This window comes from Sphaerodactylus townsendi, linkage group LG10, assembly GCF_021028975.2.
Source record: "Sphaerodactylus townsendi isolate TG3544 linkage group LG10, MPM_Stown_v2.3, whole genome shotgun sequence".
In the NCBI taxonomy this organism is placed as follows: domain Eukaryota; kingdom Metazoa; phylum Chordata; class Lepidosauria; order Squamata; family Sphaerodactylidae; genus Sphaerodactylus; species Sphaerodactylus townsendi.
Genome location: NC_059434.1, coordinates 60,383,997 through 60,399,144, shown reverse-complemented (window position 1 = coordinate 60,399,144; position 15,148 = coordinate 60,383,997). Strand labels below are relative to the sequence as shown.

Sequence of the window (15,148 nt, the reverse complement as noted above, 5' to 3'; positions counted from 1 at the left end):
TTGGTTAAATTTGTTTCCCCTCTTTATATTAGCAAAAATGTACTATGTGATCCATGAACTTCCCTGTTACCAGTGAACTATAGTTTATTTGGTTTTAAAAGTTCTTGCCAACAAACACCCTCAAGAATATTCTAACACTGAAATTTGGGTAATAGTCAATTCATGTTGATTGCGTAATTTAAATATGATAGAAGGTAGATACTGATAATGTAGTTTTAGGAAGGGCTACTCTACTCTAAGCCCATGGAAATCAGTAAACTTAGGGTCATTCCGCACATGCAGAATAATGCACTTTCAAACTGCTTTCCGTGTTCTTTGAAGCTGTGTGGAATAGCAAAATCCACTTGCAAACAGTTGTGAAAGTGGTTTGAAAATGCATTATTTTGCGTGTGCGGAAGGGGCCCCAGATTGCCTAGGAGTTCTAGGCAGTAACTGCTTGGGATTGCGGTGTTAATCGGCTGCAGTTTTTTCATCATTGGGTAGTCTTCAGAAGAATCTTGGCTCTTGCATGCCTTGATGGAGAAATCTAATCATGGAATGGAGACGTGTGACTTTTTGGGAATCATTATCAGAATTACTCCAAATGTACGTTACGGTTCTTGTTGCCCCCGATAGGGAGCCAGCTGGTTGAACTGAAGCGAGATATTGGTTTCAGAATCAATATGTCTTGTTTCTTGTACCTGTATGGATGTTCACCTTTTGTGATGCTGTCCTTGTAAAGTGTTGTTCTCTTTATACCCATTTGCTAATTCATAGCTCTCTTTATTTTTTGCAGTCAAGTCACATTGACTTATGGTGACCCAGTAGGAATTTAAAGGCAAGAGCCGTTCAAAAGCAATTTACCACTGCCTTCCTCTTTGTTGCACCTTTGGTATTCCTCGGAAGTATTCCATCCAAATTCTTGCCAGCGTTGAGACTGAGCGTGTGACTGGCCCAAAGTCACCCATTGTGAGAATGGGAATTCGAACCTGGATTTCCAAGGGCTGCATTAGTGGATGGGCTGCACTTAACAGTCCCTTGACTCATGCCTGTGCATAGGCAAATGATGTTAAGCAATCAGTATTGACACGTACGTTGAATATTTCCAGTGCAGCTTGGTGTAATAGTGCTGCCTGCATCACATTGATTTCAGAATTGAGCAGACGATTTATTAACATCTGAAAATTTGTGCAACCCTCTGAAATCCTCTCCCCATTTCTCTTGCGGAACTCTATCGTAGGCAGAGCCTTTCTGCGAATTATGACGCCGTGGGCTATGGAGTGGTCAGGCTGTTGTTCATGGACTGCTTCTGCCTACATTAACACTTGTAAAAAATCTCCCGTTATTCCTTAGATGCTGTCTTCGCCTTCCAGTTGCGCAATCCTGTGCACAATGGGCATGCCCTGTTAATGCAGGATACTCATAAGCAGCTGCTGGGACGGGGCTACAGGAGGCCAGTTCTGCTCTTGCATCCATTGGGTGGTTGGACGAAGGATGATGATGTTCCTCTGATGTGGCGGATGAAGCAACATGCGGCCGTGCTGGAGGAAGGAATATTAAATCCAGAAACGACTGTGGTGGCTATATTTCCCTCTCCCATGATGTATGCTGGACCAACTGAGGTAGGATATTCATTACGATTGCTGCAGTTGTCTCTAATTTTGCTTTGTCTTGTTGAACTTCCGTAGTTACCAATACAGTCATCTTGGGAGACAACAGTTTCTCTGCCAGACTCACGGGCATCTAAGGCTCCTACTCAGAACCATTTACACTTAGTTTACTTCAGATGCTTCTTGTTTACAGTTCCAGAGACTTGTTACACCATCTCTTCGTCTCTCTGTCCTTTGATTTACAGGGTGTTTTATAGCTCTGGTGTTTTTCAAGATGTGAAAGATTTGAGATCTTTTTTATTTTTCTTATTTTATTGTGTCTTTTGGTGTTCTCGGATTCGAGACAAGTGTGAGCAAACAGCTGAAAAGAAAACATGCTTTTGGCAGTCCCTGTGTCTGGGCAAGTTGTTTCAAAGCATGACACAATGCAATAAAATCTTTCCGCCCTCCTTCCCCAATTTTCACTTGCAACATTGGTGGGAATAGGAAAATAATTAAGTGGTCAGTTCTGGATGGGCTACATAGTTCAGACTGTAGCTGCTAGTCTACATGAATATTTGGGTGTGTGTTTCCTTCAGAATTTTGTATTCATTTCTTTTCTGCTCCTTCTAGAGATGTGTGATTTTCTTCAGTCCATCTAATTTTGTGGGAAGGATAAAAGAAGAAGAGTTTGGATTTATACCCCACCTTTCTCTCCTGTAAGGAGACTCAAGGTGGCTTACAAACTCCTTTCCCTTACTCTCCCCACAACAGACATTTTCTGAGGTAGGTGGGGCTGAGAGAGTCATGGGACCTCATGCACAAAAGCCATGTGGGATGGAGACTACAGCAAAGAAGAGAATTGGGTTAAGCTCAGAGCTGGCTGGATCCAACCCAGTGAGCCGTGGTGCAAGAAAAGAATTGTGGAAATCGTGGCCTTCTTTTAGGAGAAGCTGAATGCCCATATAATCTTTGGAAGTATGTGGTAGGATACAGGCCAATGTTTTGCTGATGGAATTATCAGGCTCTGTTGACACTGAGAGTTTTATCTGAAATAATTTCATTTCTTTTAGTGTCTTTAAATATTCTTGGTTTTATGCTTTTGGAACAAAGCCTGATGTTTAAAGCAGCACACAGATCACGTCTCGCACTTGCTCTTACAGGCACAGTCAATTTAGTGGCCCATACTAACAATTCAAAACAAACTCAAGGTCTTGTAGAGATAGACCATTTAGAAAGGCAATACCTTTGTCTCTCATTTTGATTGCTCATTCCTTTATGGGGGTCAGTTTATTATGAGTGGTTAATTTTCCATCTGTGAAAGGTCTAATGCTTGAAGTGTAAACAGAGGTGAAGTCTTCATTCTTCTCCAGTGCAAGTACTGTGTGTATGTAGGAAGAGGTTTCTCCATCTGGTATAATAGTGCTGTCAGAGAACTTGGAAATTCGAGATTTGATCAGAAACTCCATCTGCAGTCTTTAGCTTTGAATGAAAAAAAGACTTAAGAAATCTTCCTTAATTTATGCTGTGTTTTCCAATGACCTCAGAAAAATACTTGCCAATCGTGTGTTTCAGCTGACTAATAAAAGGCAACTCTTTCCTTTAATCATTTTCTGTAGATCATTTAGAAGATATTGGTACCAGATTTGACTGGTTTTCCAGTCAGTAAATATTTAATGGACATGTTTTGAAGGCCTCAGTATTTTTTAAAAAATAAATAAGTACAATTTTTATGGGATAGGAAATTATGTTTTGAACCAGGTTGTTTTATCTATGATGGCAAAGGATGTCCCCAAAATGAGTTGATACATGTTTGTTTTTTTTGTGGGGGGGGGAGGTAAACAACCTGATTACTGAAATCCCTGGGAAAGTTGAGTAATATAATTGTGTTTGACAAATTTAACTGTTCTCAATCTTCTTGGAACTATTGATTCTCTGAAAAAAAAAACCCTTAATTAATTATAGTTATAGGATCATTTGCTTTGTGGAAACCTAGAACATATAATTATTCACACATGCATTCCTCCTCGCTAAGTAAAATACCCGAAGCTGGAGTGGCAGAGCTGTTGATCCTTTTAAAAATGGGTTTACATGGCTGTGGTGCAGACATCTGTAAACTTGCAATACTAAGTGGGAAACCACATGTGTCCACAATACACCTCTCTGTATGCGTGTCATTTCTCTCTGTGGTCAAGGTGAAAATGTTTACCACTTGTTCACTCTGGCAACTGTTCAGTTAGCTCCTGGCAGCAGAACTGGTGTATAGAGCATTTTTAAAAAGTGTTTTTAACTGTATAGAGCATTTATTTAAGCTTTCTTTTGTCATTCTTAGGAATTTAGGAAGGAAGTAATATTTAGAGTTAAAATATTTTGAGGGTTTTATAGGTAGAATATCATGCTCTGTATCTGATTTGTAATTGAAGATTAAAAAGGGATCTAGCTACGTCAACAGCAACCCTGGCGTTCCCTTATAGATATGGAGTCTTAGCAAATTGCTGACTATTTTGTGAATAGCAATTGCCTTTGGAAATGTTTTTAATGGATGATGCTGTAGCATCTGAAAATCTGTAGTAGGCAAGAATGAAGGCAGCTTTTCATACTTTTATAAACCTGGAAAAATATCTTCTTCCATGTACAACACCAAGTTAATGCTATCAGTCAAACTGGGGGCAAGCGTAATTAAATTGCCACTTCCCCTGTAGGTGAGTCGTGTCCATTTCCTGACTCCTCTTTCTGTGTTGTGCTGCTGCTGAGGCTCTGCCCAGTTTGCCTAAGCCCAAAGTGGGTAGCAGTCTTGGGCTTGTGCTTCTCTTGTACAAGCAGATAGTCTCTTCCCATTTATTTTAGAACCGTGTTAGCATTAGGTTTGTACAAGTCTTAATGCCAACTGAAGATAGCTCAAACCACATTGTTCAAATGTACTTATTACTATGGGTGCAAACTATAGTTGGGTGCTTTGGAAGGAATAGAAGAGGCAGCATTTCCCCCACCCCTATTCCCAGCCATTTTTTCTTCGCTCTCTCTTTTTTCCCTATGACTTTAGAGACCTCAATATTGCTGCTGTTAATTGTATAGGCTCTATTATTACATGACAGATCTGTGAGGCGTTGTTACTATGGTACGTATTTTAGAGACTTGTATCCACTGCATACACAACTTACGCCTCAGCGGTCAGAGATGGAATCAACAATCATAATATCCTGTAGTTTTTGATTTAAAAACAACCATGGAAGCTTCCTGTTTTGTTTTGGTGATGGTCACATGTTGGGAGTAGGTTAACCCTATTCGCTGGAACTTTTCTTGGCAAGAAGTTGCTTCTCCACCAATGGACATTAGTTCTGATACTGTACAAAAAACTAATTACTGTAAATTCCTTATGGGGGGTGCTGGGAAGGGAATGATTTCTATCTGAGAAGCTGCTCAGAGGAAAAACAAGTGACAAAAGGATGAAAAGATTGCTGAAATATCCCCCCTCCAAACGAAAACCTGTTTATAATAATTTTGAAATATATGTAGTTGTTATTACTGTTTAGTTTGTGCATAGCGGATCAATAATGGGGTAGCAGAGGGGTTTCAAATTGTTATAATGTGTTTTCCATTGGTGAACCAAGGGACGATTGCTAAAGAGAAGTTAAACCGTCACTAAAGAAGATCTTTCAAGTTCAGAATAGGTTTTCAGTTAGGAGGGATGCTTTGAGGAAACTCCTGAAGTCCACATTCTAGGGACAATAAGAACAAGTCTGACCAACTGTCAACAGCTGATTAAATGGAACCTTCAGTGAAGGTAGAGAAGTGACAGTTGAGTGAAAGGCAGCAAAGAAGGGGTTGGAAGGGCAAAGATCATCAGATGAATTAGTAGCTGAGACCTTGTAATGATGAGTGAGTCAAAGGCTGAGGGCTGGGGAAAATGATTGCAGATAGCCCAGGAAGAGGCTAGAAGATCTGCGGTTGAGTCTGTCTAGTGAAATGGGAGGAGTTCCTCTGGAGAAAAGACTGCAAAGTAGCCTGAGGCAGACCTGTTCCAAAGTCAAGAGCAAGCTACCAGTTCCATCAAGACATTCTCTAGCACTAAGCCTCTAGAGAATTCTGACTAGGGCGGAAGAATAAGGAGATTCGGACTTTTTATTTTAATTGGAGTTACTGTTAGAGCCTCATCTTGGCAGCAGTCCTTTAGTGAAAGGATGAATGGCATGGGTATGTGATTTGCACTTGTTTAAAGAAATAAATATTTTGTTCCCCACTTTCCCACCCCCGTTTTCTGTTTATTTCCTGACCAACCATCTGGTGAGACTTGCACACTTTTGGAGTGTTATCAGGTCGTTGCAGCTGCCACCTACAGAGTCCTGAATGGCCTTGATCCTGCATTCCTGCAAGACAACCTGTGTTCAATCATGACCACTTTGCTCATCTAAGGAAACTATTCTGAAGATGCCACTATGCAAATGAGTGAAGAGCGACAGTTTCCTCGGCTGATGCATTCTCTGCTCTGGAGTCTGGGATATCTGGGGGTCCCAGCAAGGCTCAGTGAAAATGTTAACTGAGTATGTAGCAGTTCTGGAAAAAAATATTCTGTACTAGGGCTCACAAAAGAAAAGCTTGAAAGTAAAATAGCCATTGTTATTGTGTTCTTGTATAGATCTGGGTGCCACTGTATTTTGACTACTGCTTGCATTCTTTGCACCCCATCTCAAAAAGGGTAAGATTTGCGCATGATCCCGACCTTGATAGCATGGACTGTGATGCCTTTTATTCTAGCCCAAGTATCAGAGTGGGGAACTGGAATGGGGCCAATGTGGGATGCACGGTTCAAAAGAAGTGTCGCACAGGGCTCCGTGCACCCCTTTACTGCTCAAGAAGAGTGCTTTCAGCTTTCATGTTTTAAACTAAATTGAGCAGTGCAGAATGTTTGCAATTTGGATATACTGTTGTATGCCAGATGAAGTCACATCCGTTCTGGGCAGGAAAAATATGATATAGCCCTAGTTGTGGGTATTCAGCATTTTAATGGAAATAACCCGTCTCTTCAAGGTTTATTGACTAGTACTTTTATTTTTGCTTTGTGCTGTCACTTAGAGGAATTTCTGTGGTCTATAAATGCTGCTTGCAAGCCAGTGGGCAGAGTGGAGCTGTATAAACGGTGGGAGTGGTGAATCTGCCTGTTGCTTTTGCAAAGATCTAATAGATATTTCCATTGCCATTTATTTTTGAAATGCCAAGTCTATATTTTTAAATTTTGTTTATTTTATTTTTTAACATAACATTAAAATCAGATGTGGCAATTATTGTGAAGATTGCATACATCTTTAATTCCAGTCATAGTTTCAAGACTTAAAAATTACTACACAGCCTCTATTGTTTATCCTTATTTATCTATAGACTTTATACATTCTAATTTACAAGTCATTAATTTATATAACTGTCCATCTTCTTTCATACTCTGTGGAGTGTCTACTGTGCACCTGAGAGGTTGAATAGGCTGCTAGCTTGGTCATCCAATTTTTTAAAAAATTGTTGAAGGGACATGGGATTGAACAAAATCAAAATCACTTGTTTCTAAGACTTTCCTGCCACCACTGAAATAATGTTTTCCAGAGTACCTGCCCAAGAAAAGCTGCTTCCTCTTATCCTAGCCAAGATATTTCAGACTCCTGAGCTTTAGACCAGTTCACACATTTCTTATCTTCTGCTCCTTTGCTCTGTTTTATCCATTTTACTTTGAGTTTTGTTTCCACCTTATTACATTCTGTGACATTTTAGCTGTAGAGTGAAAGCACTACCATATTTGAGTTATGTTGTGTGCTGCTAGTATCTTATGGTCCCCATCTTGTCCAGGGCAGTGTCTTCATGTTTAATGGGTGAGCTTGCTCCTCAAATTGCCATACAATCTTTGTGCAACTGCATGCTCAAGTCACATAGGTCTGGGTCATAGATATACTGAGTTCCTATACCTATACTGATAAACAAGTTGATGACCACAGTAGCTCTGCTGGAGAGCCAGCTTGGTGTAGAGGTTAATCTAGAGAAGCAAGTTTGATTCCCCACGCCTCCATGTGAGTAGGTGAACCTGGTTTGTTTCCCTGCTTCTCCACATGAGTGACCTTGGGCTAGTCGCAGTTCTCTCAGAAGTCTCTCAGCCCCATTTTCCTCACAAGGTGTCTGTTGTGGAGAGAGGATGGGAAGGAGTTTGTAAACTGCTTTAAGAGTCCTTACAGAAGAGAGAAATGGGGTATAAATCCAGACTCCTCCTCCTCATACTATTGCTACCATCACATTGGGGTGTAAAGAATTTGCGGTTTGTCTACAATGGGATCTTGCTCTATTCTTGGCTGCTCCTTTGCTCTTCTAGCAACATGACTTCTCAAATCTTCTTCTAGGTTCAGTGGCATTGCAGATCACGAATGGTAGCTGGAGCAAACTTCTACATTGTGGGCCGAGATCCTGCCGGCATGCCTCATCCCGAGACTGGAAAAGATCTCTATGATCCAACGCATGGTGCCAAAGTGTTGACTATGGCGCCAGGGTTGATAACATTGGAAATTGTACCCTTCAGAGTGGCAGCTTATAACAGGAAAAAGAAATGCATGGATTACTATGACTCGGAACAGTAAGTTATTTTTCAGTTTTCAAAATGAATGACATAATATATTGGGTATGGGGTTTGGATTTGTACACCAGTATCCCTCTGCCTTTATTGCTTCACTTTCAAGTACATTTTCATTTCTCAGGGTCCATATTAAACTCTAATCTGAGAACCTGCAAGGGCTTGGCTCCCCATTCAATAGGGTATTTAATCTTTTTAAAAAAAATCTTAAATAGAAATCCCAAACTCGGCTTGGATCCCTATTTCTCTGAGTTGCTTTTGTCAACTTGGGTGGCTTTGGAATGGCACCAAAAAGTATTCCTGCATCTCTACTACAAAATTATTACTACACTGCTTGCCATGTAACCGTAGATCATTTTGTAATATTTGTTTTCAACCTCCTTATTTGAAGATTTAGTTTGACAGGCTACATTTGATACCATCAGGCAGTTTGAAAACTTTCTGAATGCTTGTTTAACTCTAGTATGCTTTGATTACAGAGATTTTTCCATCTGTAGCAAATACATACCTTTCTATAGACTTTCCATGAAAATAATCTTGCCTTCCATCTAGGTATGAATGATCCCCTCATGCAGAGCACTGAATGGGAATGAGACCTGGCACCCAGATTGTCTGAAGGCCATGGAGCACGTGTGGGGAGAGATCTGGAAAGGAGAGCTGTTCCTCTGTCTGAAAGTCCCTTGTTGAGTGTGTTGTGGTTGTTTGGGACCACGCTTTGATGAGCGTTTGCTGTGAAGGTTGACAAGGAGGAATGATGCTAGAGAAGATTGTAGGTGGACCTGGGATAGGGGCATCCTGCACAAGTCCTTATCACATTTGCCTTGACTCCATGGTGTGCTACAGTGATATACCTTGTGCAGTTGGTCTTGGCCAACCCATCGGGGGAGGGGGGCTGGTTTTTGTCCAAGGTGATAGTGGCAACAGTGAAAGAGGGCAAGGCAATAGCCAGTCTTGCCTCACAACATGATGGAGGTCAAAATAGACTAATTTAGAGTAATCATTTTATAGCCTTTCTTTACTGCATCCTTTTTGATACTGTGAGAAGATTAGCCTTTAAAGGGATGCCAAACTGTTTTTCCTTCCCGGTTGGTCACCTTGGAAACATGAGTGAGAAGTGGAGGAGGGGAAAGAATGGATGGGGAATTCAGATTAGCCTGTAGACTCCCACACACGCCAGTTGGGTGACCTTGGGCTAGTCACAGCTTCTCGGAGCTCTCACAGCTTCTCGGAGCTCTCTCGGAGCTCTCTCAGCCCCACCTACCTCACAGGGTGTTTGTTGTGAGGGGGGAAGGTCAAGGAGATTGTAAGCCCCTTTGAGTCTCCTGCAGGAAATAAAGGGGGGATATAAATCCAAACTCCTCTTTTTTTTCTTTTAAAGATCCCTGGCCTGAACTAATGCTGACTGTTGGTTGTTTAAGCTTCCAGATTGCCTTGGGGCATGTTGGTGGAGTCAGAGTTAACCCTCTTATGACTGTCAAGCAGAATGGAACGAAATTGCAAAGGGGAGGCTTGACGGTTCGATTCGTCATAGCACGGGGGAGTTAGTTTGCATTGACTGAACGATTCTGCAGGCAAGGAAGGGGGAGGAAGTGTCATGGATCCCCATGTTGTCATTAAATCTAAAGAAAAAGCCTTGTCAGTTGTTACCATGGTTCATGAGCCTGAGGGAAAACAGGAGAAGATGGACTCTTTGTATGGGGGGATCATCATGGTATGAGAAGACAAGAACCCTAACCCTTCTCCCCCCCCCCAAAAAAAACTGTTACAAAGAAACTTGAACAAGTCCTAATTGTCAGTTTCTACATCTGAATGCAGATCAGTTGCACTCCTGTCAGCCAAAGTAGCACCAAATTACTGTGATGTTAATTTATACAGCACCCTGAGTCTAAACAAGCCAGTGTGCTGAGCTGCTTAGAATATCGGAATAGGACTGGGCCAGTCCACGTTCCAGTTCCTTCTGTTCCTTAAATTTCATGTGGCGACCTTATAGGGTCACCCTAACCTCACTTCACAGGATTGATGCAAGGCTGACACTGAGGGGAAGAACTGTTTGAAATGTAGTAGAATGGATAAATGGTGCTTGCAGAGTTATGAAAGGAACACAAGATGTTCCTTGAAGATGTTGTTACAGATCCTGACAGCAAAGAAATAAAAGGGAATGACGGGCGGCAGTAGCCAGGAGGTAAACTCCTGATAGGTTTTGCTTAAAATGGAAAAAAGGATCTTTGAGGACCAGGAGAATAAGAAAATCAATATAATATAGAAAAGAGTAAATCTTGTTTAATTAACAATAGTAATAAACAATAAATTGAATTTCCATATTTAACTTCAAGTGGCTCTCTACATGCTTTCCAGGATCATATCTGGCCACTTCATTATACGTCTAATTCTGAATGTGGCTTTGAAGTAATTTTTTTTAAATCCACACAGTGGGGCCAGATGTAGGAAGAGGAGGTGTTTCTATAAGCCTTGGCAAAAAGACTTGATGTATGCACCTGCATACACAAGTTTGCAGACTCACAGTCAGCAGCCCCACACAGCCAAGCAGGATTTCTTCTATATTCTCAGCAATGGCTATGGAGAAACAGCAAAGAGTAGCTGCCAGGCAATGGTAGAAGAAGAATGCTGTAGTGCCGTGGGAAGGAGGAAGGCATTGGGATGAGAGAGTTGGGATGAAGGAGTCGACTGGGAGAGAAGAGCAAGACGGAAACAAAAGTGGCATCCAGATAAGGTTGGGTGAGCAAGAGGGTAGGAAAGTGTGAAATGATGAAAGGGTGGGATTTCTGCTGTCCAGCAAATCCTCACTGGGCCCACCTGTTGTATTTTTATGAATAGCAGGAGATAAAATACATCTTCTGTCTTGGGATGTGATCCAAAGTGTTGGCCGACCCCTTCTTAGATTTTTAAGAACATAAGAACAAGCCAGCTGGATCAGACCAAAGTCCATCTAGTCCAGCTCTCTGCTACTCGCAGTGGCCCACCAGGTGCCTTTGGGAGCTCACATGTAGGATGTGAACGCAATGGCCTTCTGCGGCTGTAGCTCCCGATCACCTGGTCTGTTAAGGCATTTGCAATCTCAGATGAAGGAGGATCAAGATTGGTAGCCATAAATTGACTTCTCCTCCATAAATCTGTCCAAGCCCCTTTTAAAGCTATCCAGGTTAGTGGCCATCACCACCTCCTGTGGCAGCATATTCCAAACACCAATCACACGTTGCGTGAAGAAGTGTTTCCTTTTATTAAGTCTTAAATTCTTCCCCCCAGCATTTTCAATGAATGCCCCCTGGTTCTAGTATTCTGAGAAAGAGAGAAAAATTTCTCTCTGTCAACATTTTAAACATTTTTATGTGAATTGTTTTCTTTTTTCTTTTTTGTGAAAAGTACAGTAGCCTAATATTCTAGAAAATTGAACTTTTTAAAAAATTAAGTGGAATGTCGGTAGAAGTCTTGAAATGTTAATTTTAATGAAAATCTGTCAGTAAATGCATGAAGTTTGGCTGCTCATCCATAATGGTTACGATGAAAGATCAACTGTTTCATTTGGCCTTTAAAAAAGAAGGAATAAATACATCTATTTAGGTATGTGCAGTGTATAGTGCTACAAGACAGGACTTGGCATGTCATATTGCCGTATTGTTCTGGAATTGTAGACATCCATATCAGAGATTATGCAACACTGACAGGACTTTCATATCACCTCAAATACAATATAGTTTGATGGAGACTGTGAGATATCAAGTGATGAATGCTTGTGAGTCATCTGCAAGAAATTGCATTTTTGTTGGCCGTGGTCCAGTTGGAATTCAGAATTCTTGAGTTAGAACTCATCATCAAGTACGATGAAAAACTACTTTCTCAGTAGAACAAGGCCAAGCTAGTTGCAAATACAGATATTTTAGTGACAGTGATCTAATCACAAAAACACACAGCACACAGTACTATTGACCAACACAAGGCTATAGCTTGTTGAAATCAACTCAAAAATCAAGTCTTCGGTCAGTCAAGTTTAATTGATATGTAATTAAAAAAGCTAAGGTTCCACGTTTATTTTTTAAACTCTGCCTTTCAAGTACATTGCCAAGGTATTTTAAAGACTTCGTCTTAAGCTTATAATTTATAACAAAGTTTTAGCCCACCCTCCCTTTTCCAAAAAAACCCCACAGCAGGCAAAACTTCAGAACACAAATAATGACTGAAGGTAAAAGCAACACCCCCAGTTTCAGGTCACTGATGAAGAGGTTGAAAACCACTAGTTCCTACTGCTCATATCCCTCCATTATGAGACCTGACTGTTCGTTCCTGTGCTCTGCTTCCTTTTAAAAAAAGTTAGCTCCCAATCCATAAGAGGACTTGACCTCTTGTCCCATGAATGTGAAGCTTGCTTAGCTGTCTTAGTGGAGGACTTTCTCAGGTTTTTGGAAATCCAAATGGTCCACCACCTTGCTGATCTCAGGGTATGGGGGACAGCCTTACACTGGATGAACTGGTTTCTCTGGGACTGGGGACAGCAGGTGACTTTGGGGGAGGAACGTTTCAGGTGGTATCCCATTTAGCAGCTTCCCATGGAGATAAATAGGGGTTTGTAAGTCGCCATCTTGGGTTATTGTTTTAATTGTAGTATGTATTATGATTCTGTTTGCCGCCCTGAGCCCTTTGGGGTTGAGCGGGGTAAAAATCCAAATAAGCAACACTGACACCTTCTATCATCACAATTTTTCATTGTATAGAACAATGTCTGACACAACAGTCCTGCCCAAGTGCTTACAGTCTAAATAATGCTACATTAAGGCACTGTGGAAAAGACTGGATGTGAAATCGAATATTTGCTAACTGAGACAAATGCATTTTAAGATGCTTGATAATGACCGGAAATAACTGATTGGATGGACTGGATGTCCAGAGACAGCAGGAGCAAAGTGGCTCTTTAATTTTCTAGGAAAGTTCCCAAAACACCCTCTTTCCTTGAGGATCACTGAAGGTCAGCAACAAGCTGAGCCAAGGGACCCATGGCCCATTGGTGGTCCCTGAAGAGTTCTCAGCCCCACAAGAGTCACTTTGGTTAGCTGGTTTCTGGCCTTCAGAAGCCTTCTAGGGAAGAGGGCATTTTGGGAACAAGCAGAGAAATGAAAGGCTAAGACATGATTAAGACAAGCCAACATGCAAAAAAAGGAAAAAAGAATGAGAATTGTATGTGAAGTCACTGTAACAGGCAGGGCAACGATGTCTCCAACTAAATGGGATCAAGGATGCTATACTGCTAATCCATTGCATATATTGTTGAAAGAGCGTAGTTCTGGATTTGGTACGAGTAGTTTAACAGTAATGCAAAACACACCAAAAATGATGCCTTTCCTACATTTGGCTTCCATTTTTTCCCATCCTCCCCTTCAACTGAAGTCAGCATTTGGCTTATGTTTTTTTTAAAAAAAGACAACACAGCAAGTAACAAATCAACATTACAGATTGATGAAACTAAATGAAAATTCTGTATTTAATAAAACAGTCAACCACTTGTTGCTTCAGAGTTTTTAGTAATGCTTGTCTCTTTGTGTTGCTACACCTTTTTGAAAAAGTGCCATATTTTATTTTTTAATAAAATTCAAGCTAGGTACATTGTTCTGTCTCGCAGAAGTTTTCCTTGTTGGAGGGAAAAACTGCCCTTAAAGTGTGTAAGGCTAAGAACTGGAGTAAACATGACGGCACCCACGTGTCTGTCCCATGGCCTCTGACATCATTTTAGAAGCAGTTGTCGTTCTTTCAACATTGTCATGAGGCCCTGATCTGGATTGATTCTATGACAACCCCAAAAGTTCTTCTTCCCCCTCCTTGTTCCTTCAGTACTTGAAAACCCATGTGTGTCAGGGGGGCACACAAGAGCTCATAGGACCATCTCACCACTCACCTGATCTGGATCAGGACATCAGAGCAATTTTGAAAGAACTGCTTCTGAAGTGACATTGGTGGCTACAGGATAGATTCATGGCCACTGTCACATTTAGTTTGGCTCTAAATCAGTGGTGGCGAACCAATGGCATACGTGTGGGCACGCTCACTGTCGCCCCAGCACAGAGTTCACCAGAGGGATGTGGGGCCGGGCTGCTCCCTTCCCCCTTTCCATGCATACCTGAGAACATTTCTCACATCACCCACCCCTCTGCCCAGCAGCCCAATAGTAGCGCTTCTCTCCCCTGTCTGGGGTAAGGCGGGTGGCTCACGTCCAGCATGAGGATGCGGCGCAGACAGCATCCTGTTGAGTCTATGGCGAAGTTGATTGCTGAGTTGAGGTTGGAGGGGAGCTTGGCTCACAGCAAGGCATAGCTGGAGGGGAGCGGAGCTGGAGGGGAGAAGAACACACTGGCCATAGTACAGGGCTGGTGCTACAAAGCCCACATGTGCTGCTGGTCCTTCCTTGTTTCCCACTGAGGTTGATCTGTAAGAATGTCACACAACACATGTACAGCAGAGGTGGACCAAAGGTAGGAAATGCTCTGATGCCTTTTTCAGAGCAGGACAAAAGCTGGTGGTCAGTGAAACATTGCCCCCTTGCGCTGGTGGTCAGCAAATTCAAAAGGAACCCCAGCTCAGAATTACTTCCATAGTTGATTCAGGGAATATCCATTTCTTTAGTGTTAACTATTTTTGGAATAGGAGTATATTTGTATTGGGTGCTTCAAAAGCATGCCAAATGCAAACTTTTACCTTTCAATAAAAAGTTGTTTGTATCATTGAAAGCTCTGTTATTGTGTTTTTCTTCTAAGACAAAATATGTTAATATATGAGTTGTTTTTTCTAAACTAAAACCTCAGTATTCAGGTTAAATTGCCGTGTTGGCACTTTGCGATAAATAAGTGGGTTTTGGGTTGCAGTCTGGGCACTCAATCTCTGAAAGGTTCACCATCACTGCTCTAAGCATTTCTTTAAAACCACCAAAGACCAAAAGTCTGTCTAATCTAGTACCGTTGCTTGAAGTCGACCCACG

At 41.5% G+C, this 15,148-nt stretch overlaps 1 protein-coding gene across 1 annotated transcript in view; it reads left to right on the top strand.

Moving 5' to 3' along the window:
* PAPSS1 (3'-phosphoadenosine 5'-phosphosulfate synthase 1) overlaps positions 1 to 15,148 on the top strand; it is a 62,944-nt gene that overhangs the window by 35,066 nt on the left and 12,730 nt on the right. The window contains exons 10-11 of the mRNA XM_048509104.1: positions 1,333 to 1,601; positions 7,943 to 8,172. Coding sequence (XP_048365061.1) covers positions 1,333 to 1,601; positions 7,943 to 8,172 — 499 coding nt within the window. The remainder of the gene's footprint in view (positions 1 to 1,332; positions 1,602 to 7,942; positions 8,173 to 15,148) is intronic.